At 42.9% G+C, this 26961-nt stretch overlaps 1 protein-coding gene across 12 annotated transcripts in view; it reads left to right on the top strand.

Annotated features, from left to right (window-relative positions):
- Positions 1 to 26961, top strand: part of LOC118820125 (transcription factor 4-like) — a 281579-nt gene that overhangs the window by 216760 nt on the left and 37858 nt on the right. For all 12 annotated transcript variants that reach the window (XM_036588268.1, XM_036588265.1, XM_036588264.1 and 9 more), the window contains 5 exons: positions 11137 to 11242; positions 11922 to 12055; positions 13568 to 13703; positions 21300 to 21370; positions 24217 to 24295. In XM_036588268.1, coding sequence (XP_036444161.1) covers positions 11137 to 11242; positions 11922 to 12055; positions 13568 to 13703; positions 21300 to 21370; positions 24217 to 24295 — 526 coding nt within the window. The remainder of the gene's footprint in view (positions 1 to 11136; positions 11243 to 11921; positions 12056 to 13567; positions 13704 to 21299; positions 21371 to 24216; positions 24296 to 26961) is intronic.

The following is a 26961-nucleotide window of genomic DNA, read 5'->3' as shown; positions in this document are numbered from 1 at the left end:
TAGCCAAACGTTCCAAAACTCTGAAACCTGGCAAGTCGATGGAAAGTTTGGCTAATCAAACCCAGGAAATTCTGCTAAATTGTTAAATGTAACGAAGCCTTTTTTCCATTGCGATACATGTTAGCAGAAACTTATTTCTCTGGTTTTGATTAGCCGAACGTTCCAAAACTTGTCCGTGTCTGAAACGTGGGAATTGGTAAACCAGCGTATCTATGGCAGACAGCTCAAGTATTTCGGAAAACGTTCCCATCAGAGGAATGTGGCATGTTAGGTAGCATGCTAACCTTAGTTCCCCCAAATCCTCCATTTGGCACCAGCTTTTGACAAGCCGTTAGCGCCGTTTTCTCAACTCTGGCTCTTCCTTGACGTGGCCATCAAGACCGCCGAGGAATTAATTGTTTACTTCCTTGCAAGCGTTAGCATGTGTTAGCTGCGTTAGCATTCCTTAAACAATTTCCCGCACACACACACACACACAGACACACACACACATGCACACAGCAGCGTTTTCTAGCTACGAGGCCTTGTTTTATCGAAGCCATGGTCAATTAAAAGCTGAGAATTGCTGAGTAGAATGCCTTTGATCAGGAGGCGATTGGCCTCAGCTCCCTTCTCCCTCCGCTCCTCCACCATCTTGAATTCATTTGCAGGCAGCCGTGTAAACAAGCTCAAATTGGGCTCCTTTTCGCCTGCCGCGTCCGGGACAGACAGCTGCGGCTCTTCTCCGTCCCGCTCTCTAACTCTTTAATCCGCCGGCCTTCCTCCTTTCTCTATCTCTCTCTTCGCTTTTCGTTCCCTCTCTCTTTCTCCAGTCTCTCATTAGCAGTTTGGTTTACGCAGTTTTAGGCTCGTTTGAAGTTCGCCTTTTTGGTTTTAGTGCTGCAGCTACGAGGCTAAGGTAGCTAACCGTAGCTTTAGCACAACATCAGACGATTGACCGTTTGCAAAGTAATGATTGACAAGCTTCTCAGCCAATCACAGTCGTCCCTAAAAGATCCTCCGCTCGGAGAAGGAAGCGGAACTCTTTGGAGCAAACCTGCAGTGAGAACGTGTTTTTTGTCGTGTCTTTATGGGTTTGTCTGTCCAGTGTAACAACTGGTTCAGTGGCCTGAACAGGAGCGTGTGCTCTCTCTCTCTCTCTCTCTCTCTCTCTCTCTCTCTCTCCCTCTCTCTGTAGTTATTTGGCAGTAGAACAGAGAGCAGTGCTGTGAGTTAGCTATGCCTTTCATCATATGGGGAGCGGAGAGGGTGGGCATGTGTATGAGTGTGTGTGTGTGTGTGTGTGTGTGTGTGCATGTGTGTGCATGTGTGTGTGTGTGTGTGTGTGTGTGCATGTGTGTGTGTGTGTGTGTGTGTGTGTGAATCAGAATAATATACATTAGCTTGTGTCAGGATTTTGTCACAACACTCCACATTCAACACAGCCGACATCAATACAGATTAACTTTCAATAACACAGAGAGAGAGAGAGAGAGAGAGATAAACAGAGACAGAAGCAGAGAAGAGATAGAGATAAACAGAAAGAGAGATAGAGATAAACAGTGAGAGAGAGATAGAAAGAGGGAGAGATAGAAAGACAGATGGAGAGAGATAGAGATAAACAGAGATAGATAGAGAGATACAGATAGACAGGTAGAAGGAGGTAGAGAGAGATAGAAAGAGATAGAGATAGAAAGAGTGAGATTAACAGTTAGAGCTAAAGAGAGAGCTAAAAAAACATACGAAGAAAGAGATAGTGGGAGTGTGTGAGAGATAGTTGTGTGTAGATAGATAGATAGATAGATAGATAGATAGATAGATAGATAGATAGATAAAGCACCGTTGAACTGAACTACTAAGAGAGACTGAGAGAGAGAGACATAGAAAAAGACACAGAAGGGATACAGAAAGGGAGAGAAAAATAATTAGGAAGATTAGGAAAGAGAGACATAGAAAGAGAGATGGAAAGAGACAGAAGGAGAGAGATAGGAGATGGACAGAAAAAGATAAAAATGAAAGGAAAAAGACAGACAGAGAGAGAGAGAGAGAAATAGAGAGACCCTGAGACAGAAAGAGAGAAATACGGAGGGGGGAGAGAGAGATAGAAAGAGTGAAAGAGAAAGAGAGAGAGAGAGTTTCTACAGGTATTCAGTTCCGCCACTTGAGTTCTCCCCAACTTCGACCGCAATTGATACACACACACACACACACACACACACACACACACACACACACACACACACACACACACACACACATGTAATGGAGAATGATTTCTCTGCTAGAGATGAAAGAGTGAGATTCTGGAAGGGTGCTGCACACATGCAACACTGATTAGACACACACTTACTCGCTCTCCCTCTCTCTCTCTCTCTCTCTGTCTGTCTTTTTCTAAGTCTCTCTCTCTATTTTAGAAGGCTGAACAGATTTATTTATAACTGACCACATGTGTCTAAGGGCCTCAAAGTATTTGCTGTAGCCGTACAACACACACACACACACACACACACACACACACACACACACATACACACAGTTGATTATCATTGTGATAGTTCACCTTTGCAATACTGATACCACAGACGGCTATAATATGCAAATGAGCCTCTAACCAATCACAGTGTGCTGTGCGTTTCTGTGGGCGTTTAGATGAATCAAGGTGTTCATGTAATGTAATTTATTTGGAGGTGATCTCACACCAACCTGACTATTAATTTGTGCTACAGAAAGTGTATATTGAAGTGGGAATGTCTGTGCTGGGGGTGCACAACTCCGGTCCTGGCAGTCCAGTGTCCAGCACAGTTTGGAGCTCAGACACACCCTCTAAACCTGGCAATTAACAGATTAGTGTATTCAGGTGTGTTTGAGCAGGTGAATCACCAAACCCTACTGGACTGGCCCTCGAGGACCGGAGTTATGCACCCCTGGTCTGTGCAGTAACTGTTTAGTGTACTGCAGTGGTCTCCAACCGTGGTCCTGGAGATCTACCTTCCTGCAGAGTCTAGTTCCCACCACAATCTGCTGCACCTGCTCCATTTATGAAGGACCTTGATTGGCTGGATCAGATGCCTTAGTGTAGGTCACGGAAAGGGCAGCATGTTAGATACAGGTTGGAAGGGCTGGACAGGAGAAGGGCTGGTGGCCAAAGGTACACTGTACTAAGCAGTGCTGTTCAGTAGATGAAACCTCATGCAGGTTTAAGGTGACACAGATGGGTTTACAGTGAGGGGGAACAAGCATTTGGGCACTTTTGCTAGTTAGCAAACTTCCAGTGCATAAGTATTCAGACACCACAGATTAGTAACGTTAGTAATTTGTTGCAAAGTTGTTGTTACGGCTTTGATATGTCTACGGTGGAGGTCTGCACTCCTGTGGGATTCCCACCAGACCTGCAGGACCTGCCATGATATCTTGCAACATGAGACTAATTCTAGGTGTTGTGCTCGGGAGTGGGCGGGTAACAAGCCCACTGCAGGTGGGTGCGGGACGAAGCACGCATGAAGAGAAATCCCGCAAATTACATGATAGACTAAATAAAGTACACCCTTACAAAACTTTTCTGACGGGCAAAGTTCGCAAGGCCTTCCAGGTGGTTGCTAGGAGTCCCGTTTTCTCTGTATCTTTTGTTCATTTTTTAAAATCTCAGTTTTGGAAAGCTCCTGTTCTTTCACATATTAATCTTTGTCTTTCCTTAAAGAAAGAGAAACATTGTTCTTCAGAACTTCCATGAACACTCAAGGTTAACTTGATTGTATAGATAACATTGTTCTATATAGCACCCGAAAGGGTCCTTCTGTTGTTACAGGCTTGACATTTTAACAATGGTTCCGACAAATGGTTCAGAAGAGTGGGATGAAAGCGGGGTGAAATCTTGCTGGAGTGGGCGAGAGTGGGCAGGAACGGGATGAAATCTTGGAGGAGTGGGACGAAATCTTGGCGGAGAGGGATTAAAACTTGTCAGAGTGGGCAGGAGTGGGATGATATCTTGGAGAAGTGGGGCAAAATCTTGTGGAAGCGAGATGGTTTGTTGTGGGAGAGGGATTAAAACTTGCGGAAGTGGGAGGATATCTTGCAGGAGAGGGATTAAAAATCGCAGGAGTAGGCAGGGGTGGGATGATATCTTGGAGGAGCGGGACGAAATCTTGCGGAAGTGGGATGATTTCTTGCGGGAGAGGGATTAAAATTTGTGGGAGTGGGCAGGGGTAGGAGGAAATCTTGCGGGACAGAGATTAAAACTTGCAGGAGTAGGTGGGATGGGGATGATATCTTGGAAGAGTGGGTCGAATTCTTGTGGAAGTAGGATGATATCTTGCGAGAGCAGAATGAAGTCTTGCGGGAGTCGGTGGGAGTGGGATGGAATTTTGCGGGAGCGAGCGGAAGCGGGACTGAACAGTCCCACGCAGATCTCTAAACTACTGTAAAAAGCAATTCGCTTTTTGCCACATTCCTCTTGGCAAACTACCTTCAATTCCCCTGAGATTTTGAGGGTCCTTGTGGACTCGTACATACATTTTCAGTGAGACTAAATTTCCGTCTTCCCTCCAATTCGGTTTCTTGGCTGATGAGATTAAATTCTCCTTTAAAGTCTCCTTATATGATTCTATTCATGTTTCCTGTGATGATGTGTACTGCCAGTGAATCAGTGATGCTCCCACCTTCATGCTTCACGGGTCTGTGTTCTATCAGCGTGAACCCCCAAGAAAATCAAGACGAGCGCCTTTCCACTTTCAGAACCGCAGCGTGAACTCTCCCTTAGAACAGTACAGAGGAGATCTCATCGGCCCGTGATTTGTGTCGGAATGGACGAGTCAGCCTCGACCAGAAGGAGGAAATCCTAAATTATGGAAAGTAATGCTGTGTGTGTGTGTGTGTGTGTGTGTGCTACATTAGCTGTGTGTGAAAAGTGCTTCCTGACTATATTGACATCTGCCCTGGTGTTCTCTGAAGAGCAATCTCCTCAACCCCCCTCTGACACACACACACACACACACACACACACACACACACACACACACACACACACACACACATACACACACACGCAGGCCCAGAGTCACAGGTGCAGTGCTGCAGAGGGAGGCACTTGTCCTCGCGTGGTGTGCTCTAATCAAGCCACAGGAAGCCATGAGTCCTCGGGGAGCCTGTGCATGCGTGTGTGTGTGTGTGTGTGTGTGTGTGTGTGTGTAATATGTCTGTAATTGCGTAGATGTGCATGCATTCATGTTTTCTTTTTGTGCACTGCCGTCTGTGTGTGTGTATTTGAGCGAATGTAAGTGTGTGTGTGTGTGTGTGTGTGTGTGTGTGTGTGTGTGTGTGTGAGAAGCATGTGCTCTGCCGTGCCTCATGTGGAACAGATTAGTGTTTGATGGTGAAACCAGGCCTCGGGCCTGCATGCCTGTGTGTGTTGCTCTACATCTGGGGAACATTACAGCAATTGCAGGTTGATAGAATGAAGTCCAGGGTGAGGGGTGGGACTTCCTTCCGGATTCTCTCTCTCTCTCCCTGTTCTCTCTCTATGTCTCTTTCCCTTTTTGCTCTCGCCCTCTCTCCCTTCATCTCTCACTCTTTCTCTCTACTCTCTTTATTTGTCCCTCTTTTTCTTTCTTACTCTCTCACTCTTTCTCCCTATTCTCTCTCTAGGTCTCTCTCTCTCTCCCCTTTTGCTCTCGCCCTCTCTCCCTCTGTCGTTCACTCTTTCTCTTTACTCGCTCTTTCTTTCTTTCTCTCTCACTCTCTTTCTGTGTTCTCTGTCTAGGTCTCTCTCTCTCCCATTTGGCTCTCGCCCTCTCTCCCTCTGTCGTTCATTCTCTTTCTGTACTTTCTCCTTTGCTATACCTCTCTTTTCTTTCTCTCTCACTCCTTTCATTCACTTTATTTCTTTCTTTCCCTCTCTCTACTCTCCGTCTCTTTTTCTTAATTTTTCTCTCAACTTTCTTTCTCTTCTCTCTCCCCCTTTCTCTCTCTCTCTTTCTTACTCTCTCTATGTCTCTCTCTCCTTTTTTGCTCTCGCCCTCTCTCCCTCCATCTCTCACTCTCTACTCTCTCTCTTTGTTGCTTTCTGTCTCTCTCTCTAGGTCTCTCTTTTCATTTTTGCTCTCTCTCAACTTTTTCACTTTATTCCCTTCCTCTCTCTCCCTCTTCCTTTACTTTCTCTCTCTCTGTCTCTCTCTCTGTCTCTCTCTCTCTCTCTCTCTCTCTGTGCTTCGAAGAACACAGCAGAATTCATCACTGTTTTGAACACAGACACAGATGCAACCGCTGCAACTGCCCAACATGTTAAAGCGATAGTTTTTTTTTTAGCACTAAGGCTAATGTTGCTAACGGGTAATGGAAGCTTGTACCCCACCAGTTAGCATCAGACACCACATGAACAGGTCTATTTAAGATTACTTAGCTCTTCCTCGCTAGCGTGTGTTAGATTAGCACAATGCTAATTGGTGTACATAGAATTCTGTTCATGTTGGCTACGTTAGCCTTGTAGCTCCAGCGGGCTGCAGGTTAAAACTGTCCTCTGGAACCTGTCTGTTACTCACTCCGCTCTAACTGCTCCCTGCGGAGGCCTTGCGTGCCAAGCCCTTCAACCAGATGTGTGTGTGTGTGTGTGTGTGTGTGTGTGTGTGTGTGTGTGTGTGTGTGTGCTGGAGGGAATGATGTCATGCCTTAGCTGGAAATAGAAGTCATGATACTGACCAGACGCTCACTGGTCAAAAGAGCGCCTCTTCCTTTCCAATTAAGCTGGACAAAGACATGTGTGTGTGTGTGTGTGTGTGTGTGTGTGTGTGTGTGTATGTGTGTCTGTGGTTGTGTGTGTCTGTTCCTCTTAAAGCTCCAGATCCAAATACCACATCTAAGCCTTGTCCACACTAACATATTTTAAAATACTGTGTTTGTATCAAGTTTTCCATCCACAATGAAACGCTACAGTCCTTCTAATGAGTCAGTCCAGCGACTTTAAGGTGCGTCCACTGCTGACAGGCAGTATAATCTCCATGGAAAAGCACTGACCAGCAGAAAAGGACACTGCAGCAGCTGTACATGAGCCTAAGGTCACCAGGCCCAGTGCCAGGGGGCGGCTAGAGCAGTGGTTCAGTCAGGTTGTATCAAAAAACTTTGGGGGTCCCTGGGGACCGGACTTCATTGTTGCATGTGCCACACATTTTCACAGAGGCACTCAGGTTTTGTGCAGGCACATTTTTCATTGATCAAGGTACAGACAGTGTATATGTCCCCTTAAAGGTACGGCAGTGGTTTTAAGGTCCAACTGTGTACCTTACATAAGCACTTTAATTGTAACAAGACACAACTGGCCAGATGCTCACAAGTAAAATTAGAAATTGAGGCTTCACTGTTTTGGACGTGATCGATATGCGTGGTCATGAAACAGGCAAAGGTCAAATCCAGAATGATCCAAACACAAAAAGGGACAAACATAACAATAACAAAAAAGGCAAACCAGATCCAAAAGGGGCTACACTGTTAGAAATAGAGGTTCTGTGCAGGTACAAACAGTGTAAATGTTCCCTCAAAGCTCCAACAGTGGTTTTAAGGTCTGATTGTGAACCTTAAATAAGTGTTTCCAGGTGAAAAGTTCGTATTTGTACCTTTTCATAACCGAATGTTTTAAACAGAACAGTAAAATAAAAGCCTGGAGACGAGACGGGGTGTGTGGAGTCAGTACAGCTTAGAACATATCATTTCAGTGGTTATGGTTCAGTTATGTTCCCTGACTAAAGGTACTGAGATGGAGCCTTGAGGGTTCCACCCCAGTGACAAGAAGGGTACTGCCCCTGTTACAATTAGGTACCTTTATTTCTAAAAGTGCACCCCTCCACACCATGGCAGATGCTGGATTTTGAACTTTGTTCTGGTAACAATCTCAGTGCTCCTTTTCTTTTTTGGCCTGGAAAACATAACAACCATTATTTCAATAAACAAAAATGAAAGGTTGACTTGTCAGACCACAATACACGTTTCCACTGAGCATCAGTCCATTTCAGACGAGCCCAGAGAAGTCGGCGGCGTTTCTGGTTCTCGATGACCTATTGCATTTGTGAATGCAGCCCCGAATGGTGTTTAAAGAGAGATGAAAAAATGTTTGATTGATTAGGAAAAGCAGGGAAGGTGGGATGGGTGAGGAGAGAGATGGAGGAACAGAGGGATGAGGAGAGAAAGATCAAGGGATGTGTAGCTGTCAAGAAGAACCTCACTGAGAAAAGGAGACGGACACATCAAACAAAGAAGCTGAACAGTGGACTGACCACCCCAGAGTCCAGACCTCAACCCCACTGAATGTGTTTGATTACTTCAGAAAATGATCAACCAGCTTCTAAGACTGAACTTTGGAGGTGTGTCTGCAGATTCTTTGAGGGACTGAAAGTGAGTCTCCTGAAAAGAACGGAATCTGGAATACAAGCAATAAATACTAAAAAATGGTATAATGTTTAGTTGTTGAGGCTTCTGGGTAATTTTCTGCAAAGTAAAGAAAGACAAAGAGGTCAGGCGCTGGACTTTTTTCTGTTTCTTATTTCTGTTCATTTCTTCTGTTTGTGGTTTGTCTTCAGTAGGCAGATGTTAGGATGTTAGTGTGTGTGTGTGTGTGTGTGTGTGTGGGTCAGTCAACATCCTCATAACTGTTTTTATGAGTAGGACAAAACTCTCTCTTTTACTCTCGCTCTCTGGCTCTCTCTCTCCTGTGGTATCCCCCGTATTCTGGGCCTGATGTCGTTTGCAGACATTGATGTGTGTGTGTGTGTGTGTGTGTGTGTGTGTGTGTGTGTGTGTGTGTGTGTAAGGTGGGAAAGTGAAGGAGTCCAGCTGTGTTTGAGTTTCTGCGTCTCTATAAAACTCCTCCGTCCCTCAGCGCTCTGCATTAACCCCATCACAGAGCCAGACACACACTACTCTCTCTCTAAGCATCTCTATAGGAGCTTTTCTAAAGAAATCTAGAAGTATAAACATGTATTACTGTATTTTTTTTTACAACAGTTAGTTCCGGCCACACAAGCTGATTGGTTGAGAAGTGTTCTAACACTGTTATGGCAAAATAACAGCGTGTTTTTTTCACAAACACGGTATCACTCTGGCAACGACTTTGACAGCTGTAGGAGACGCTCACGCCATTTGAACGTTTTTACTTCTTTGCACAAACAGGAAATGGACACTTTTAAGATCACATTTGACTGACAGACGATTTGGTCAGACTCTGAAGATGAGACGACACTAAATTCCCAAACTGTCATCACCACTGAGCAGCTTTTCAGTCGGCAGCTGAGACAGAAGAACAGCTAAACAACCTGGAATCAGCCAGAAATGAACCCAACACCATTCGCCAAACTAAATGGGCTGTAAGATGCTTTACAGACTGGCTGGAACAAAACAACATTAATACTGATCTGGAAAAAACGGACAAAACTGAGCTGAACTTGATATTGCGGCAGTTTTATGGCTCAGTCTGATTTGGTCAGACTCTGAAGATCAGACTACACGTTTGGCGAATGGTATTGGGTTCATTTCTGGCTGATTTTAGGTTGTTTAGGTTCTTCTATCACAGCTGCCGACTGAGAAGCTGCTCAGTGGTGATGACAGTTTGGGAATTCAGTGTAAGGAGCTGGAGAACGAACTGCAGACTGTGCAGCGAGTGGGCGGAGCTCGTTACTCTGACGTACCAACGAGCTGCTTGTTAAGGAGCTATAATTTGGTGAAGCAACTGCGAACATTAAAACATATTAAACGCCGCGTTCACGGCCCAGTTTATTAATTTATTACTGTGTTTATTTAACTGTTGTATAAAAGCAGTAGAACACTCGAGGAGTGTGTTATCGCCAATAACATCACGGCTGTGATGATCTACGGTGACCAAATCACAGCTGTGATGTTATTTCGTGATACTCCCTCTTGTGTTCTATTGCATAAGTAGAACACGTTGAGCTGCATTATTAATGTATGAAAGTTACCATAAAAATAAAGATCATTATTACTGTTATTGTTCTGGACGTTTTCTGGGCACAGAAACATGCAGCCCGTCCATCCTGTGTTGGTCTCGCTCTGTGACACGCTGCCTTTCTCAGACAGAATACGGTGCACTGCACGGCGCTGAGTGGTCAGTGTGACAACACTGTTTTCCTAACAGACGCTTAGCTTCCATTCACTGTTATCCACTTTCAGACATGCACTGTGGGAAATGAAGTCGCTGGTCTGACCTGTGTTGCCTCTTAATTTCATGCACATTATATTTCCCTTTTCCTGACTGAGCACAATGATGCTACTACGTTACAGCATTGCATTTTGGGATATGTAGTCCCTGGTCCTGATTGTTGCTTTCTGGAATATGTACTCTTTGGCCCTGACCATTGCATTCTGGGATATCTCTAGGATGTGGTTTTTTTTTGGTCCTGACTGTTGCATTCTGGGATATATAGTCACTCTGGTCCTGTCGTTTGCATTCAGGGGTATCTTTGCGATGTTTATTCTTTGGGCCTGACTGTTGCATTCTGGGATATGTGATCCCTGGGCCTGACTGTTGCATACTGGTATATGCAGTCCCTGGGCCTGACTGTTCCATTCTGGGATATGCAGTCCCTGGGCCTGACTGTTGCATTCTGGGATATCTCTGGGATTAGTAGTCCTTGGTCATGTTTCTGGCATGTGTAGTCCCTGGTTCTAAATGTTGCATTCTGGGATTCATAGTCCCTGGTCCTGACCTCCGCATTTTGGAATATGTAGTCCCTGGTCTTCACAGTTGCATTGTGGGGTATGTAGTCTCGGGTCCTGTCCATTGCATTCTGGGATATCTCTGGGATTAGTATCCCTTGGTCATGATTCTGGCATGTGTAGTCCCTGATTCTGAATGTTGCATTCTGGGTTATGTAGTCCCTGGGCCTGATTTTGCATTATACAATATGAAGTCCCTGGTTCTCAATGTTCCATTCTGGGATTTATGGTCCCTGGTTCTGACTATTGCATTCTGGGATATGTAGTTCCTGGTCCTGAATGTTGCATTTTGGGATATGTAGTCCCAGGGCATGACCTTCACATTTTGGAATGTGTAGTCCCTCATCCTGACTATTGTATTCTAGAATATATAGTTTCTGGTCCTAACCATTGCATTCTGGGATATGCGGTCCCTCGACCTGACTGTTCTGTGTCTGTGATTTGCAGGTGTATGCGCCGCCTGCCAGCACTGCCGATTATAACCGGGACTCACCAGGGTACCCGTCCTCGAAAGCACCCAGCGGCAGCTTCCCCAGCTCCTTCTTTATGCCAGGTAATACACACACACGCGTAAATATAACGGTGGGAGATATGGCAAAAATATATCACCACAATACTGTTTCACCATACACCATAGTAACGTAAAGGCATTTGTTCTATTGAGAACCATGAGTTCTATATTGAACCATTTCTTGCTTAAATGGTGCTTCGGTTATTCAGATTGAGGGAGAATGTGTTGTATATGGTTCTATATAGCTCCAAAAATGTTCCTCTATTGTTCCATTGTTACAAGCTTAATATCCTTTTTTGGTGCTGTATAGAACTATTTTCAAAGGGTTCTATACAGAACCAACATATTCTCCATCAATCTGAAGAACAATTTCACCATGCAAAGAACCATTTAAGCATGAAATGGTTCTTTATAGAACTTATGGTTCTAAATAAACAATCCTCTTTACTAAAGAACCCTCGAAGAAATCTCTTTTTTAAGTGTAAGTAGTGGCCATACTCGTCAGATACTCAGAAAAGGATATCATGATGTACATGTTGTCATACTCACCATCTCATATACATACACGTATATTAATTAATTAATTAATTAATTAATTAATTACCGCTTGTAGGTATTTAAAACAAATAATCACAGTAACAATATTGTAAATCGATCCCATTGTGTCACAAATCACAGAATATCTTAATTCTCTGGCCCTCTGTCTCTCTTTCTCTCTCAGACGGTCACCACAGTACAGACTTATGGAGCTCCTCCAGCAGCATGAACCAGCCCAGCTACAGTGGCATGCTGGGAAATTCCTCACATGGCCCCCAAAGCAGCAGCTACTGCGGCCTGCACCCACACGAGAGACTCGTGAGTGTATTTGTGCTTTATTGCATCATTATTCATGTCTATTACACATCTATTATACATTTATTACAAAAGTTTAACAGTATAGCAGCATAGAAGCTGTAGCAACTCCACAGAAAGCTCATACTTTTTTGCTGATTAACCATCCATAAATTAACCCTTATTATACAGATGTTTCGGCTTTGTTCTCTCTTTAAAGATACAGTAAACATTTCATTAAATGTAAACCTGTTTAGCCATCCATTAAGGTTATACATTACTGTCCACTGTACTGTAACTCCTACACAAGATATTAGCCCTTAAACAGTCTCAGTAAATGCTAATATACACTAGAATAGGAGATAGTTCATAAACAACCTCAATCAATGCTTATATACTCTAGTATAGGAGATATTAGTTCATAAACAACTTCAGTAAATTCTCCTACACACTAGAATAGGAGATATAAGTCTATAAACGACTTCAATAAATGCTTATATACACTAGAATAGGAGATGTTAGTCCATAAACAACCTCAATCAACACTTATATACTCTAGAATAGGAGATAGTAGTCCATAAACAGTCTCAATAAATGCTAACATACACTAAAATAGGAGATATTAGTCCATAAACAACCTCAATCTACTCTTATATACTCTAGAATAGGAGATACTAGTCCATAAACAACCTCATTAACCACTTATTTACACCAGAATAAGAGATATTAGTCTGTAAACAGCCTCAATAAATGTTTACATACACTAGAATAAGAGATATTAGTTCATTAAGTGTTTGTATACACTAGAATAGAGGTTATTAGTCCGTAACCAACCTCAATAAATGCTTCTACTCACTAGAATAGAAGATGTTAGACTATAAAAGACATCAGTAAATGCATATATACACCAGAATAGGAGATATTAGTCCATAAACAACCTCATTACATGCTCACATACACTAGAATAGGAGATATTAGTCCATCAACACTCTCAATGACTGCTTCTGTACACCAGAATAGGAGATATTAGCCTATACACAATAAATGCTTATATACACTAGAATGGGAGATATTAGTCCATAAACAGTCTCAATAACTGTTTCTGTACACCAGAATAGGAGATATTAGCCTATTCACAGCGTCAACAAATGCTTATATACACTAGAATGGGAGATATTAGTCTATAAACAGTCTCAATAACTGTTTCTGTACACCAGAATAGGAGATATTAGCCTATACACAGCCTCAGTAAATGCTTATATACACTAGGAGATATTAGTCCATCAACAGTCTCAATAACTGCTTCTGTACACCAGAATAGGAGATATTAGCCTATTCACAGCGTCAACAAATGCTTATATACACTAGAATAGGAGATATTAGCCTATACACAGCCTCAATAACTGCTTATATACACTAGAATAGGAGATATTAGTCCATCAACAGTCTCAATAACTGTTTCTGTACACCAGAATAGGAGATCTTTTTTTTTTACTGTGATTCCCGTAACATCTGTCAGTGCGTGTTCTTTCGCAGAGTTATCCGTCGCATTCCTCGGCGGAAATCAACCCCAGTCTTCCACCGATGTCCACTTTCCATCGCAACAGCGGGACGAATCACTACAGCGCCGCCTCCTGCACGGCCACCACGAACGGAACGGACAGCGTTATGGGTGAGTTAGAGAGAGTTTAGCTTCATGAGGTTGAATTTAGTCAAGTAAACTTAATACACAGAATGTGTGCTAATACTGTTTTTAGCTATGCTAACATACGTTATTACATGTTTATAGCGAACAGTGAATCGTACAGTGTCAGAAACTGCAAAAGTGAGTCTGTTAGAGACACTAAACTCCTCCACACGGTTTGAAGCTAGTATGTGATGATTTATGCAGTTAGCACCGTGCTAATTGTCTAGGTGTAAGCTTGTGCTATATGTTAGCAACATTAGCCTCGTAGCTCCAGTGCTGAAACCAAAGAAGCAACCAGAGCTCCAGTGCTATACCATACAGAAATTTGGTATATGGCAAAATATGGATTTTAAATATATCACATATATTAGCATGTATGGATTTCCCTCATATACAGCTTGATACGGATCTTTAATAAAATGGTTCTATATAGAATCATGAACTCTCAAAGAGGGCTCTTTACATCATGAAAGGGTTTCTCAGTTTGATGGAGAATGTGCTGTAGATGGGTCTCTATAGAACCTTTTTCAAAAGGGTTCCATACAGCACCCAAAAGGGTTCTTTTATTGTTCAAAGCTTGATGTTGTGCTATATAGAACTATTTTCAAATAGGTTCTATATAGAAGCATCTACAGCACATTCTCTACCAGTCTGAAGAACCCTTTCATGATGTAAAGAACACTAAACATGCAAAGGGTTCTTTGAGTGTTCATGGTTCTATATAGAACCTTTTTTTTTTTACTAAAGGACCCTTGAAGAACCATCTTTTTTAAGAGTGTATATGATATCTGCCAACTTATTTAATAATGGCCATTTTTCAAATATGGGTCATATATTTCAGCCATAAATCAACATATATAAACATATATATTTAACAATATAAGACAGAAGTATTGTTCACATGTGGGTGGCATATATTACTCATGTGTGATAGCTTCATTTTATATAATATAAGGTTTTTATGCATACTTTTTCTTATTTTTTTTAAAATTAGTGTAATAGCTACATATCTAAAGTCGAGGAACATGCACATTGCAGATAAGCTGGGAATAAAATAATTAAATTATGAAATAAATGATAAAATTGTTCCCTGACACATTGAAATAAACTACTATTTAAAAGCAAACAAAGAACATAGTAACATTAATAACTGTACTGGGAGGTATTGAACCACAAATATATGTTTGATGTATGTAACTATAAATAAATGTAAATAAATACAGAATGCAATGGTTTGCAAATCTCATAGATCCATATTTTGTTCACAGATCCTAGAACACATATCAAAGGTTGAAAGAGACACATTTTACCATTTCATGAAAAACATTAACTCAATTAGAACTTGACGGCAGCAACGCATCTCAAAAAAGTTGAGACAGGAAAACAAAAGGCTGGAAAAGTAAGTGGTACTAATTAGAGCCTTTTAGAGAGGCAGAGTCTCTCAGAAGTAAAGACGGGCAGAGGTTCACCAATCTGCGAAAAACTGCATCAAAAAAGTTCGGAAAAATGTTCCTCAACGTAAAATTGTGAAGAGTTTGGACATTCCACCATCTACATTACATAATATCATCAAAACATTCAGAGAATCTGGAGTAACCCCTGTATGCAAGGCACAAGTCCAACGGTCAGTATTGGATGCTCATGATCTTCGGGCCTTCAGGAGGCACTGCATTAAAAACAGGCATGATTCTGTACTGGAAATCACTGCATGGGTTCAGGAACACTTCCAGAAATCACTGTCTGTGAACACAGTTCATCGTGAAATCCACAAATGTAAGTTAAAGCTGTATCATACAAAGAAGAAGCCACATGTCAACATGATCCAGAAACGCTGCTGTCTTCTCTGGGCCAAAGCTCATTTAAGATGAACTGAGGCAAAATGGAAAACTGTTCTGTGGTCAGATGAACCAAAACTGGAAATTCTTTTTGGAAACCACAGACGCCGTGTCCTTTGGACTCGAGAGGAGAGGGACCGTCCAGCTTGTTATCAGCGCACAGTTCAAAAGCCTGCATCTCTGATAGTCTGGGGCTGCATTAGTGCCTATGGCGTGGGCAGTTAGAAAGGCTCTATCGATGCTGAACAGTATATAGACGTTTTAGAACAACATATGCTCCCATCCAGACAGCGTCTCTTTCAGGGAAGGCCTTTAATATTTCAGCAAGACGATGCTAAACCACACACTGCATCATCACAACAGCATGGCTTCACAGCAGAAGAGTCCAGGTGCTGAACTGGCCTGTCTGCAGTCCAGACCTTTCACCAACAGAAAACATAGGGGTTGTATATATTATGCATATATGTTCAATATCTGATGCTTACATGTATGTTCATATAATTTGAAATGTATGCCTGATATGATATATGTACGTATATGGCCATGTATCGGTTTTCCATGCGGGAAAACTGAGGATGCAAATGTGTCTCGGTTGATGGACTGTATTTGGAAAAAGAGGGAAAATTGGGGTAAACATGAATCCTTTAATCTACTTTGGGTTTCGCTCAGTATGTCATGTCATATTTTGTTTGTATTGGCACAGATCAGATATGTTGAGCTGCGTGAGAGAAAGAGAAGTGTAGCTAAATGTTGTTTCTTATTTTCAGATCGACTGGAGTTCAGATCTTCAGCTCGATATCAGGCTAAGCCGCGCTTCTGCCCTCCTGCCTGGGGTGAAAAGTAGCTTCTCCTCTCTGTTTAGCCTCCGAATACAGTCCCGTCACCTCGAGCCACCGGAGAGATAACCTGATCAGATCAGATCAGATTAGATCAGATAAGATCTCAGATGAGGCGATAGGAAGGGACGAATGATCCTTTCATGCAAATCGGTGTCACGTGACTTTCTTGGCCTACAAAACTGTGTATTTGTACCAAAATGAATGAACTGACTTCATAAAGCAAGACTCAAACACAGGAAACCAGACAGGATTACTTTGATATTGCGATTCTGGTAGGAGAACATCAAAAGTTTGGGGACAGCTAGCGTTTCAGGGCATCTTTAAAGGGGAATTCCACCGCTTTTTCAAAATATGTACATAAATAAGTGGTTAAGAATTGGTCAGAATTGTTCACAGTGGTGGTGATAGGAACCAGACGTCCACCTCTAAAAGCTCCCTCACAGAAAGTTACTACATGAAACGGTTATGAATTCACTGCCTGATGACTGAGACACTGTTTTACAGTAGTTTTGAGATAAACTATTTGACCTGAAACATAATTTTTCCCTCCGAAAATATGCTGTATGGAATATTTTCATACATAATTCAGAAATGACACCCATGTTTGCTGGGATTTCCATGCTGTATATGTATATGACATTCACAGTAGTTTTGGCCTAAAATGTATTTTTCGAAAGCTGTCCATGGTGAAAGGATACATGCAGGGCGCTGTGAGGCAAAATAGTCCCCAAAGAAAACTTATTATTTCAGATTTTCCACTATTTTCCATCATCAACATTCCATATAAACTCAGAAGACTCGTGTAGGTTCACTGGTGGTTCTGGATAGTGAATAAAATGTCTATATTTGTGTTGTAGTCATGGCGACCCCTGGTTCCTATCACCACCACTGTAAAGACGTCTGAACCATTTCACACCAAACCACTCTGAGTCACTCTGTTTCCATCTGAATTATTCAGATATGATGAAAGATCAGCGGAATTTCTTTCTGTAACATGTTAAATAGAAAGCTGTTTATGTCTTTATAAAACTATAAACTGCACAATACAGTGGGAACCCATTAGTACACTCAGTGGCCACACTCGAATCTTTCAGCTCTTTAAACCAACTGTGGGCCAAAAGAGCTTCAGTTTGCGCTTTAAACAATAATTTGTAAAAGAAAAGCATTATTTAGACAAAACCTGCTCTTCATACCGCAGGAGATACTTTGATGGACTTGAAGCCAAGTATTAAAAAGTAGCAACATAACTCAGAAACTCTAAACCAATTCAAAAGAAGTACAAGTGCCTTTCTGAGTTTGATTGGAATGTTTTTTCCATCCTTATCTTCTTTCCTCTCAGACGTGCCTCCATATGCTCCGAGCCCCTTCCAGTTCCTCTAAATAAATAACCGCACAATATGAAACAGACCAATTTTTTTGCCTGTGTTTATTTTTTAAAAGACATCACCGCATTCCTGTGTAGTTTGCATGCTGAAATAATAGACGTTAAAGTGAATCCCGGAGCGCCGCGCCAGCACGCGCCGCGGGAGTCCACTCTGTTTGTTTCTGCATTATTGCTGTTTCTTGTAAAAGTCTGCAGGAGATGAAACAGAGATGCACATGAGAGAGATTTAGAGAGACTGACACATGTACACTCACTGGACACTTTAATAGAAACACCAACCTTGCGTGTCTACTAACTGGCCACATTATTAGAAACATCACATTGTGCGTCTGCTCACTGGCCACTTTATTAGAAACACCCACCTTGTGCTTCCACTCACTGGCCACTTTATTAGAAACACCCACCTTGTGCTTCCACTCACTGGCCACTTTATTAGAAACACCCACCTTGTACTTCCACTCACTGGCCACTTTATTAGAAACACCCACGTTGTGCTTCCACTCACTGGCCACTTTATTAGAAACACCCACGTTGTGCTTCCACTCACTGGCCACTTTATTAGAAACACCCACCTTGTGCTTCCACTCACTGGCCACTTTATTAGAAACACCCACCTTGTGCTTCCACTCACTGGCCACTTTATTAGAAACACCCAACTTGTGCTTCCTCTAACTGGCCACTTTATTAGAAACATCACCTTATACTTCCACTAACTGGCCACTTTATTAGAAACACCCACGTTGTGCTTCCACTCACTGGCCACTTTATTAGAAACACCCACCTTGTGCTTCCACTCACTGGCCACTTTATTAGAAACAGCCACCTTGTGCTTCCACTCACTGGCCGCTTTATTAGAAACATCACCTTATACTTCCACTCACTGGCCACTTTATTAGAAACACCCACATTGTGCTTCCACTCACTGGCCGCTTTATTAGAAACATCACCTTATACTTCCACTCACTGGCCACTTTATTAGAAACATCACCTTGTACTTCCACTAACTGGCCACTATATTAGAAACACCTACCTTGTGCTTCGACTAACTGGCCACTATATTAGAAACACCCACCTTGTGCTTCCACTCACTGGCCGCTTTATTAGAAACATCACGTTGTGCTTCCACTTACTGGCCACTTTATTAGAAACATCACCTTTTGCTTCCACTCATTGGCCACTTTATTAGAAACACCCACCTTTTGCTTCCACTCACTGGCCACTTTATTAGAAACAGCCACCTTGTGCTTCCACTTACTGGCCACTTTATTAGAAACACCCACCTTGTGCTTCCACTACCTGGCCACTTTATTAGAAACACCCACCTTGTGCTTCCACTACCTGGCCACTTTATTAGAAACACCCACGTTGTGCTTCCACTTACTGGCCACTTTATTAGAAACACCCACCTTGTGCTTCCACTTACTGGCCACTTTATTAGAAACACCCACGTTGTGCTTCCACTACCTGGCCACTTTATTAGAAACACCCACGTTGTGCTTCCACTCACTGGCCACTTTATTAGAAACACCCACCTTGTGCTTCCACTACCTGGCCACTTTATTAGAAACACCCACGTTGTGCTTCCGCTACCTGGCCACTTTATTAGAAACACCCACGTTGTGCTTCCACTCACTGGCCACTTTATTAGACTGGCTGCTTTAATAGAAACACCCACCTTATAGCTTCACTAAATAGGTGTACAGTTTCAGACCTTAGTTGGGTTTTTTTAGCTGACTGACAGTGACCAGTGATTGAGAGAGGGGGGGGGGCTGTTTAAAAGAGCAGACTCTCTTCCGTGGCTGGTTGGGGGGTTAAAGGATCTAAAGCCTGCGAATCCCAAAAGCTCCTCACTTTGAAGGCCGCGGTGGAGCTCAGCCATCGCTTACTGAGATTGGTGTGTTTGTTGGGGGGGTGAGGGTGGGCACGGGTGGGCTCGTATGCAGGACATTAGAGAGTGCAAAGAAACCAGAAGAGCAAGGAGAGAGAGCGTAAGAAAGAGTGGAAAAAGAAGAAGCGGAAGGGAAGAGGGAGAGTGAGAAAGAGCAAAGTGGAAGGGACGAGAGAGAGAGAGCAAAGAGAATAGAGGATAAAAAGGAAGGATGGAGAAAGAAAAGAGTGCAGGGGAGAGAAAATAGTAAGGAGAGATGATGGAGGGAGATAAAAGAGTAAGGAAAGAGAGAAAGGAAGGAGAGAGATGAAGACAGGAAGGAGAGAGAGATACAGAGGAAGGAGAGAGAGAGAGCATATGTAGTATTGAAGTTCTGAAGAAGCTGAGTTGGAGGAATGAGGTCATGTTTCAGCTTCAAGGCAGAGAGCAGCATACAGGGTGTGTCTGTGAGTGTGTCTGTGAGTGTGTGTGTGTGTGTGTGTGTGTGTGTGTGTGTGTGTGTGTGTGTGTGTGCGTGTGTGTGTGTGCGCGCAGTACGGAAATGGAGAGTAAGTCGTCTGTAATGCGTAAATTCCCCATCTGGAGCTGCACAGTAGAGACTGTGGTTAGAGACGGCGAGCAGCATGTCAGAGGGGGCGAGATCGGACACATGTTCTCTCTCACTGAGGGCTCCATGTATTGAACCTTTAAACTCACAGGAGAACTCCAGTGATTTTTCAAAATTTCTGCATAATGAAGTGAGTAAGATGTAAACAGAGTCATTCAGAGTGGTTTGGTGTGAAACGCTCCGTTCTAGATAAACTTACTGAGTCAGAACTGTTCACAGTGGTGGTGATAGGAACCAGACGTCCACCTCTAAAAGCTCCCTCACAGAAAGTTCCTACATGAAATGGTTATGAAATCACTGCCTGATGACTGAGACTTACAGAGGGATACATGCAAGATGTGAGGCAAAATAGTCCCCAAGCAAATTTATGACTATTTTCCATCATCAACATTCCATATAAACTCAGAAGACTCGTGTAGGTTCACTGGTGGTTCTGGATAGTAAATAAAATGTCTATATTTGGGTTGTAGTCATGGCGACCCCTGGTTCCTATCACCACCACTGTAAAGACATCTGAACCGTTTCACACCAAACCACTCTGAATCACTCTGTTCACATCTCAATGACACCATTATGCCAAACTTTGAAAAATCGGTGGAATTCCCCTTTACTTTTAAGTGGCTCTATGTAATTCTGTGCCAGTGCTAATGTAAATTTCTCCTTTAAAATGAAGAGGGTATGTTTTGGATTAGGATTAGGGATACGGATGGCTGTTTAATTCGTTAAATTCCCACAGACAGCCTAGATTGAGAGGTCATTGAGCAGATGTTCACATCAGCATTACACCACAGCACACACTCAATAACAATAACAACACATAACGCGGCCTATTAGCAGGTTTTGTTATCCCATTAGCATGAGAACAGCTATTACTGAGGTCGCTGTGCTTTCAGCCAATTACAGAAGACTATTCACACAATTATTACTATCAGAATTATTATTGCTAATCATTTGAATTACAGTCCAGTCGAATGCAAAATTAAACCAGCTGAATTCAGTGACACCTTCTTCTTGTGTTTGTTGTGCAGCTAACCGGGCGCCGAGTGGAGCAGGAAGCAGCTCACAGACTGGGGACGCTTTAGGAAAAGCCCTGGCTTCGGTGAGTGACCAGGCCTCAACTGGCCAAACCATGTTCAAAACTTCCAAAAAAGTCCAGTGTTTTCTATCAGTGCTGACCTACAAATCTCTGTCCACAAATGTTTCATAGTGACCGGGTCGGTATCAGTTTCAGACACAGTGTTGTTGTTTTTGAGTCAGTTCAGACACAATATTGTTGTTTTCGAGTCAGTTTCGGACACAATGTTGTTGTTCACGAGTCAGTTTTAGACACAATTTTGTTGTTTTGGAGTCAGTTTCAGACACAATGTTGTTTCAGTTTGGGGCACAGTGTTGTTGTTTTCGGTCAGTTTGGGGCACAGTGTTGTTGTTTTCGGTCAGTTAGGGGCACAGTGTTGTTCTCGGGTCAGTTTCAGGTTTGAAACTTGATGCTAAGGGTCAAATTGGGTTCAGTCAAAATTTGGCTCTGTTCGGGTTCGGATCCAAGCCGTGGTGCTGCAGTTCTGGTCGGGTCAAGGTTGGACAGAAAGTTCTTTAGCACATACACATTAATACACAAAATGAACCTCAGGGCAGAGTGGATTATGGGTAATGTAGTTCTCAGGTTCCTTACGTAACGCTACAGTACACACTTTCATCTTCACTCTGAGCTAATCAGTTTGCGTTCTTAGCTCATTAGCTAACATTAGCAGCTAGTGTTCACATGTCATTACGAGACGGATCTGTAAGGCGAAGGCGGCTCGGGCTCTGTTTGTTCCGGCGCTTTCCGGCTGGTTAGCATTTCTCTGGGGTGCGTCTGTAGAGAGCTGGGTAATTGAAAGGTGATTAAATGTGTGTTTAGTTTTGCTTACGAAGGGCAGAACGCTCAGTGAGGTAATTAGTTTGTGTGAGTGTGTAGTGTGTGTGTAGCGTGTTTGCATGTGTGTGTGTGTGTGTGTGTGTGTGTGTGTGTGTATGTTAATGTTGGTGTGTCATCAAATAATCACATTTCTCTATAAAAAAAGACTTCAGGTCAGCAGTTTGGAGGAAAAGGGCTTAGACTCGCATATAACACAAACCTCAGGTCCTAAAAGTTGGACAGACTGTGGAATGCAAACACAAACTGAAAGCAATGATTTGTAAATCTTTGAAAAAAGAAAATGTTTTATCTTATCAACTTCATCATTTTTTTTTTTTTGTAAACATATCATTGCTGCTGGGACAAAACCTGGTATCTCAATTTTGATCATTTTTCATTTTTTGACATAATTTGAAAAAGGCAGTTGTTCCTTATGTTGTGTCAAAATTTCATGGTGAATCGACCAAGATAAATGGTTCAAAAGTACTCGGGAAAAAAATATTTCTCCATTTACTTCCACTTAAAGTTAAGAACGTTTTTCATTCTTCTGTAAAGTTACCTTTTTGGAGTTGCAAGGTTTTGTTCCGACAGCAGATATGGTCTTTCTGAAATTGATGCCTGCAGCTTGTTCCAAAAGTGTTGCAATTTATGACTATGAACGTTATGAAATGTTGATAAAACATGATGATGTTGTCATGCTTGCATATAAAAGGAGCATCCAAGAAAGGCCTTGTCCTTTATCAGTCAGTTCTAGGACGGGTCGATGCTCGCCTCTTGGCCAAATAACGCATTCGCAAATAATCCAACAGTTTAAGAACAATGTTTCTCAACAAGTGATTGCACAAATTTAGCTTATGTCAGCCTCTACGATGCAGAATATCATCAAAACATTAATTCTGTGCGTAAAGGAAAAGGCCGAAAACCATAACTCAGTGTCTGTCACACAGCACTGCTTTAGAATCCAGCATGTTACTGTTATTGATTTTTTTCCTGGACAAGCTCTTTTGCTCACTATCGGACACTAAATCTCATGTGCAGAAGGATTAACTTTTATTTGCATATTCCCCAGCATTCCTTGCCAGATTAAAAATCTGAATTATAATCTTTCCAACTGCATTACACCAAGCAGCCACTTCATTAATGCCACCTCCTTGTACCTACACTTATTATCGGCTCCACCAACCATATAGTTTCACTCTGTAGTTCTACAATTACAAACTGTAGTCCATCTGTTTCTCTGCATACTTTGTTACCCTGTTCTTCAGTGGTCAGGACCCTCACAGAACAGGTACTATTTGGGTGGTGGATCATTCTCAGCACTGCAGTAACACTCACATGGTGGTGGTGTGTTAGTGTGTGTTGTGCTGGTACGAGTGGATCAGACACAGCAGTGCTGCTGGAGTTTTTAAACGCTGTGTCCACTCACCGTCCACTCTATTAGACGCTCCTACCTTGTCAGTCCACCTTGTAGATGTAAAGTCAGAGACGATAGCTCATCTGCTGCTGCACAGTTTGTGTTGGTCATCCTCTAGTCCTTCATCAGTGGTCACAGGACGCTGCCCACAGGACGCTGTTGGCTGGATATTTTTTGGTTGGTGGACTATTCTCAGTCCAGCAGCGACACTGAGGTGTTTAAAAACTCCAGCAGCACTGCTGCGTCTGATCCACTCAGACCAGCGCAACACACACTAACACACCACCACCACGTCAGTGTTACTGCAGTGCTGAGAATGACCCACCACAAGAGAACGAAAGACTGATAATCAGTATAATATCTGTGGCGTTTTAAATTAATGTGATATTCAGTTTGAACTATCAGCTTCCCAGAGCGCCCACTAGTGGATTTATCAGTCGTGTGCAGCTTCTAACACACGTACACCCTCAGTAAATCACTAATTCCTGGATTAAGCCTCCTTAGGGGGCTTTAGTGGAGATGTTTAACATTAATATGCATGCTTAGATTAGACGTGTGTGTGTGTGTGTGTGTGTGTGTGTGTGTGTGTGTGTGTGTGTTTGCTCATTTGTCACGGCTGTGTGTGTTATCATTACAGATCTACTCCCCTGATCACACCAACAACAGCTTCTCCTCTAACCCCTCCACTCCAGTGGGATCTCCACCCTCTCTCACAGGTAAGAGTGTGTAGTGTGTGTGTGTGTGTGTGTGTGTGTGTGTGTGTGTGTGTGTGTGTGTGTGTGCTGCTTCCTCTCAGTTCTAAATGATTGAACAAAAGACCCCTTAAAGGCTTTTACATTCCCAAAACTCCAGAGAGAGAGAGAAAGAGAGAGAGAGCGAGAGAGAGAGCTAGATAGAGGAGAGAGAAGAAAGATAGAGAAGGAGAGGGATAAAAAAAGGGGAAATAAGACGGTAAAGAAGAAAAGATAGAGAGGGAGAATTAGAGAAAGAAAGGGAGAAGGGGTTGGACAGAGGAACAGGAGAAAGATAGAGTAAGATCAAAAGGAGAGAGAGAAGGAGATGAAGAGTGGAAGGAAGGGGAGAGAGAATGACAGAAAGCAAGAAAGAGATGGAGTTAGAGAGCAAAAGGGGAGAGAGGGAGAGAAGGGGAGACAGAGGAAGGGGAGAAAGAGATAGAATAAGAGAGCAAAAGGGGAGAGAGGGAGAGAAGGGGAGAGAGAGGAAGGGGAGAAAGAGATAGAATAAGAGAGCAAAAGGGGAAAGAGGAAGAGAAAGGGAGAGAGGAAGGGGAGAAAGAGATAGAATAAGAGAGCAAAAGGGGAGAGAGGGAGAGAAGGGGAGAGAGAGGAAGGGGAGAAAGAGATAGAATAAGAGAGCAAAAGGGGAAAGAGGAAGAGAAAGGGAGAAAGAGACAGTAAGAGAGCAAAAGGGGAGAGAAAGAGACAGTAAGAGAGCAAAAGGGGAGAGAAAGAGAAAGGGAGAAAGAGACAGTAAGAGAGCAAAAGGGGAGAGAGAAGGAGAAAGGGAGAAAGACAGCAAGAGAGCAAAAGGAGAGAGAGAAAGAGAAAGGGAGAAAGAGACAGTAAGAGAGCAAAAGGGGAGAGAAAGAAAGAGAAAGGGAGAGAGAGCTTGGGGAGAAAGATAGAGTAAGAGAGCAAAAGGGGAAAAGAGAGTAAGAGAGCAAAAGGAGAGAGAGGAAGGGGGAAAAGAGAATAAAAGGAGAGAGAGAGAAAGAGAGTGGAAGGGAAAGAAGAGAAAAAGAGAAGGAGAGAGGAAGGGGAGAAAGGTGAAGACAGAGCAAAAGGAGAGGGAAGGAGAGATCGAGAGCTGTAGGGAGACAGAGAGAGAGTAAAAGGAGACAGAGTGAGAGAGAGAGAAAGTGGAGTCTGATGGAGAGAAAGGAAGGAGAGAGATGGAGCGAGAAAGACATGAAATACATATAGAGAGAGACAAAGAAAGAAGGATGGAGACTAAAGGAATGGGGCGAGAGAAGGAGAAAAAAGGAGGAAAGAGTGAGTGAAAGGAAGGCGAGGAAGAGAGGATGGAAAAAAAAGTAGAAGGAATGAAGAGGGAACGAAGCGGCAAGAAAGACTGGAAAGTGAAAAAGAGTAAATAAAAGAGAGATGAGATAAAAAGAGAGAGAGAGGCAGCTGCTTACACCAACTCCGAGTTGGAGAAGATGGCGTCCGAACTCGGTGTCAAAATGCTGTAACTCGGCTCGTCAGGCCTGAAAGACGGCTCCATGACGACCCGTTCCCACGGCAACTCCCTCCCCGCTTCACGCGCACTCGTACAGCTGTTGCGTCCCCGTCCTCGCCGCCAATCACCGCGTCCTGCGGCTGCAGATGCTGCGAGAGGCCTTCGTTAGTCGGCGCCGGCTCGTAAAAATCCTGCTTTAATTCTGGTGGTGTCCGAATCGTTTGATGTGTCCGAGCGTTCGACTGATAGAGTTAATTACGGACACGTTTCAGCCGAATCATTTCGCCGTGTTACCAAAGAGGCCGAGAAACGTCGTCACCTAATTAGCGTTTATCAAAGAGCTCGTGACGGCACAGTAAATGTCATTATACGTTAAATCAATTAGACGCTTATTAATACTCACAATTACAAATTGATATTAAACCCCATGCAGTGAACTTTAAGCGATTCGTTTAAAGCACATATACGACTATATATGTTTTTTATTTAGTCGGCATCGGCAGCTGCATTTGCACATGAATGTGGATGTAATTATGTGCTAATTAGCATATGGAAATGAGTCCTGATAAAAAAGGGGAGGGGGGGGATGCTGCGAGAAAACCCGCATATCCATAAAAGAGGACAATAAAAACAACGTAATTAGGTGTAATATGCGTAATGAGGAAAAGGGGGTGAGCGTGGAGAGAGAGAGAGAGAGAGAGAGAGATCAAGAAAGATAGAGAGAGAGAGGGGTCACGGAGGAAGAAAGCGAGGGATGGATGAGCACGCTCTCTTCCCCTTTTTAATTGGCTGTGTAATCCTCAGCCGGTGGCGGACAGGTTCACATCTTAACGAGAGGAGGCTTAACGAGGGCCACCTTAACGAGAGGTGTGCACTTGAACACCTGAAAGAAGGTGATGAAAGAGAAAGAAAGGGAGGGGGGGCGAGGGAGAGGGGAGAGAGAGTGAGAGAGAGAGAAAGAAAGGAAAGTGAGAGAAAGAGAGAGAGAAGGAGGAGAAACAAAAAGGGAGAGAGAGAAGTAGAGAGAGAGAGAGGAGAGGGGAGAAACAAGAAAGGAGAGAGAGAAGTACAGAGGGAATGAGAGAGGAGAAACAAAATTATTATTATTATTATTATTATTATTATTATTATTGTACAATATTATATTTGAGTCTTCTTAACATGTCAATCTCACTCTCCTTTC

This window comes from Colossoma macropomum, unplaced genomic scaffold, assembly GCF_904425465.1.
Source record: "Colossoma macropomum unplaced genomic scaffold, Colossoma_macropomum, whole genome shotgun sequence".
Taxonomy (NCBI): Eukaryota; Metazoa; Chordata; class Actinopteri; order Characiformes; family Serrasalmidae; genus Colossoma; species Colossoma macropomum.
The sequence above is the reverse complement of the archived record's forward strand: the minus strand, read 5'-3'. Positions and strand labels throughout refer to the sequence as shown.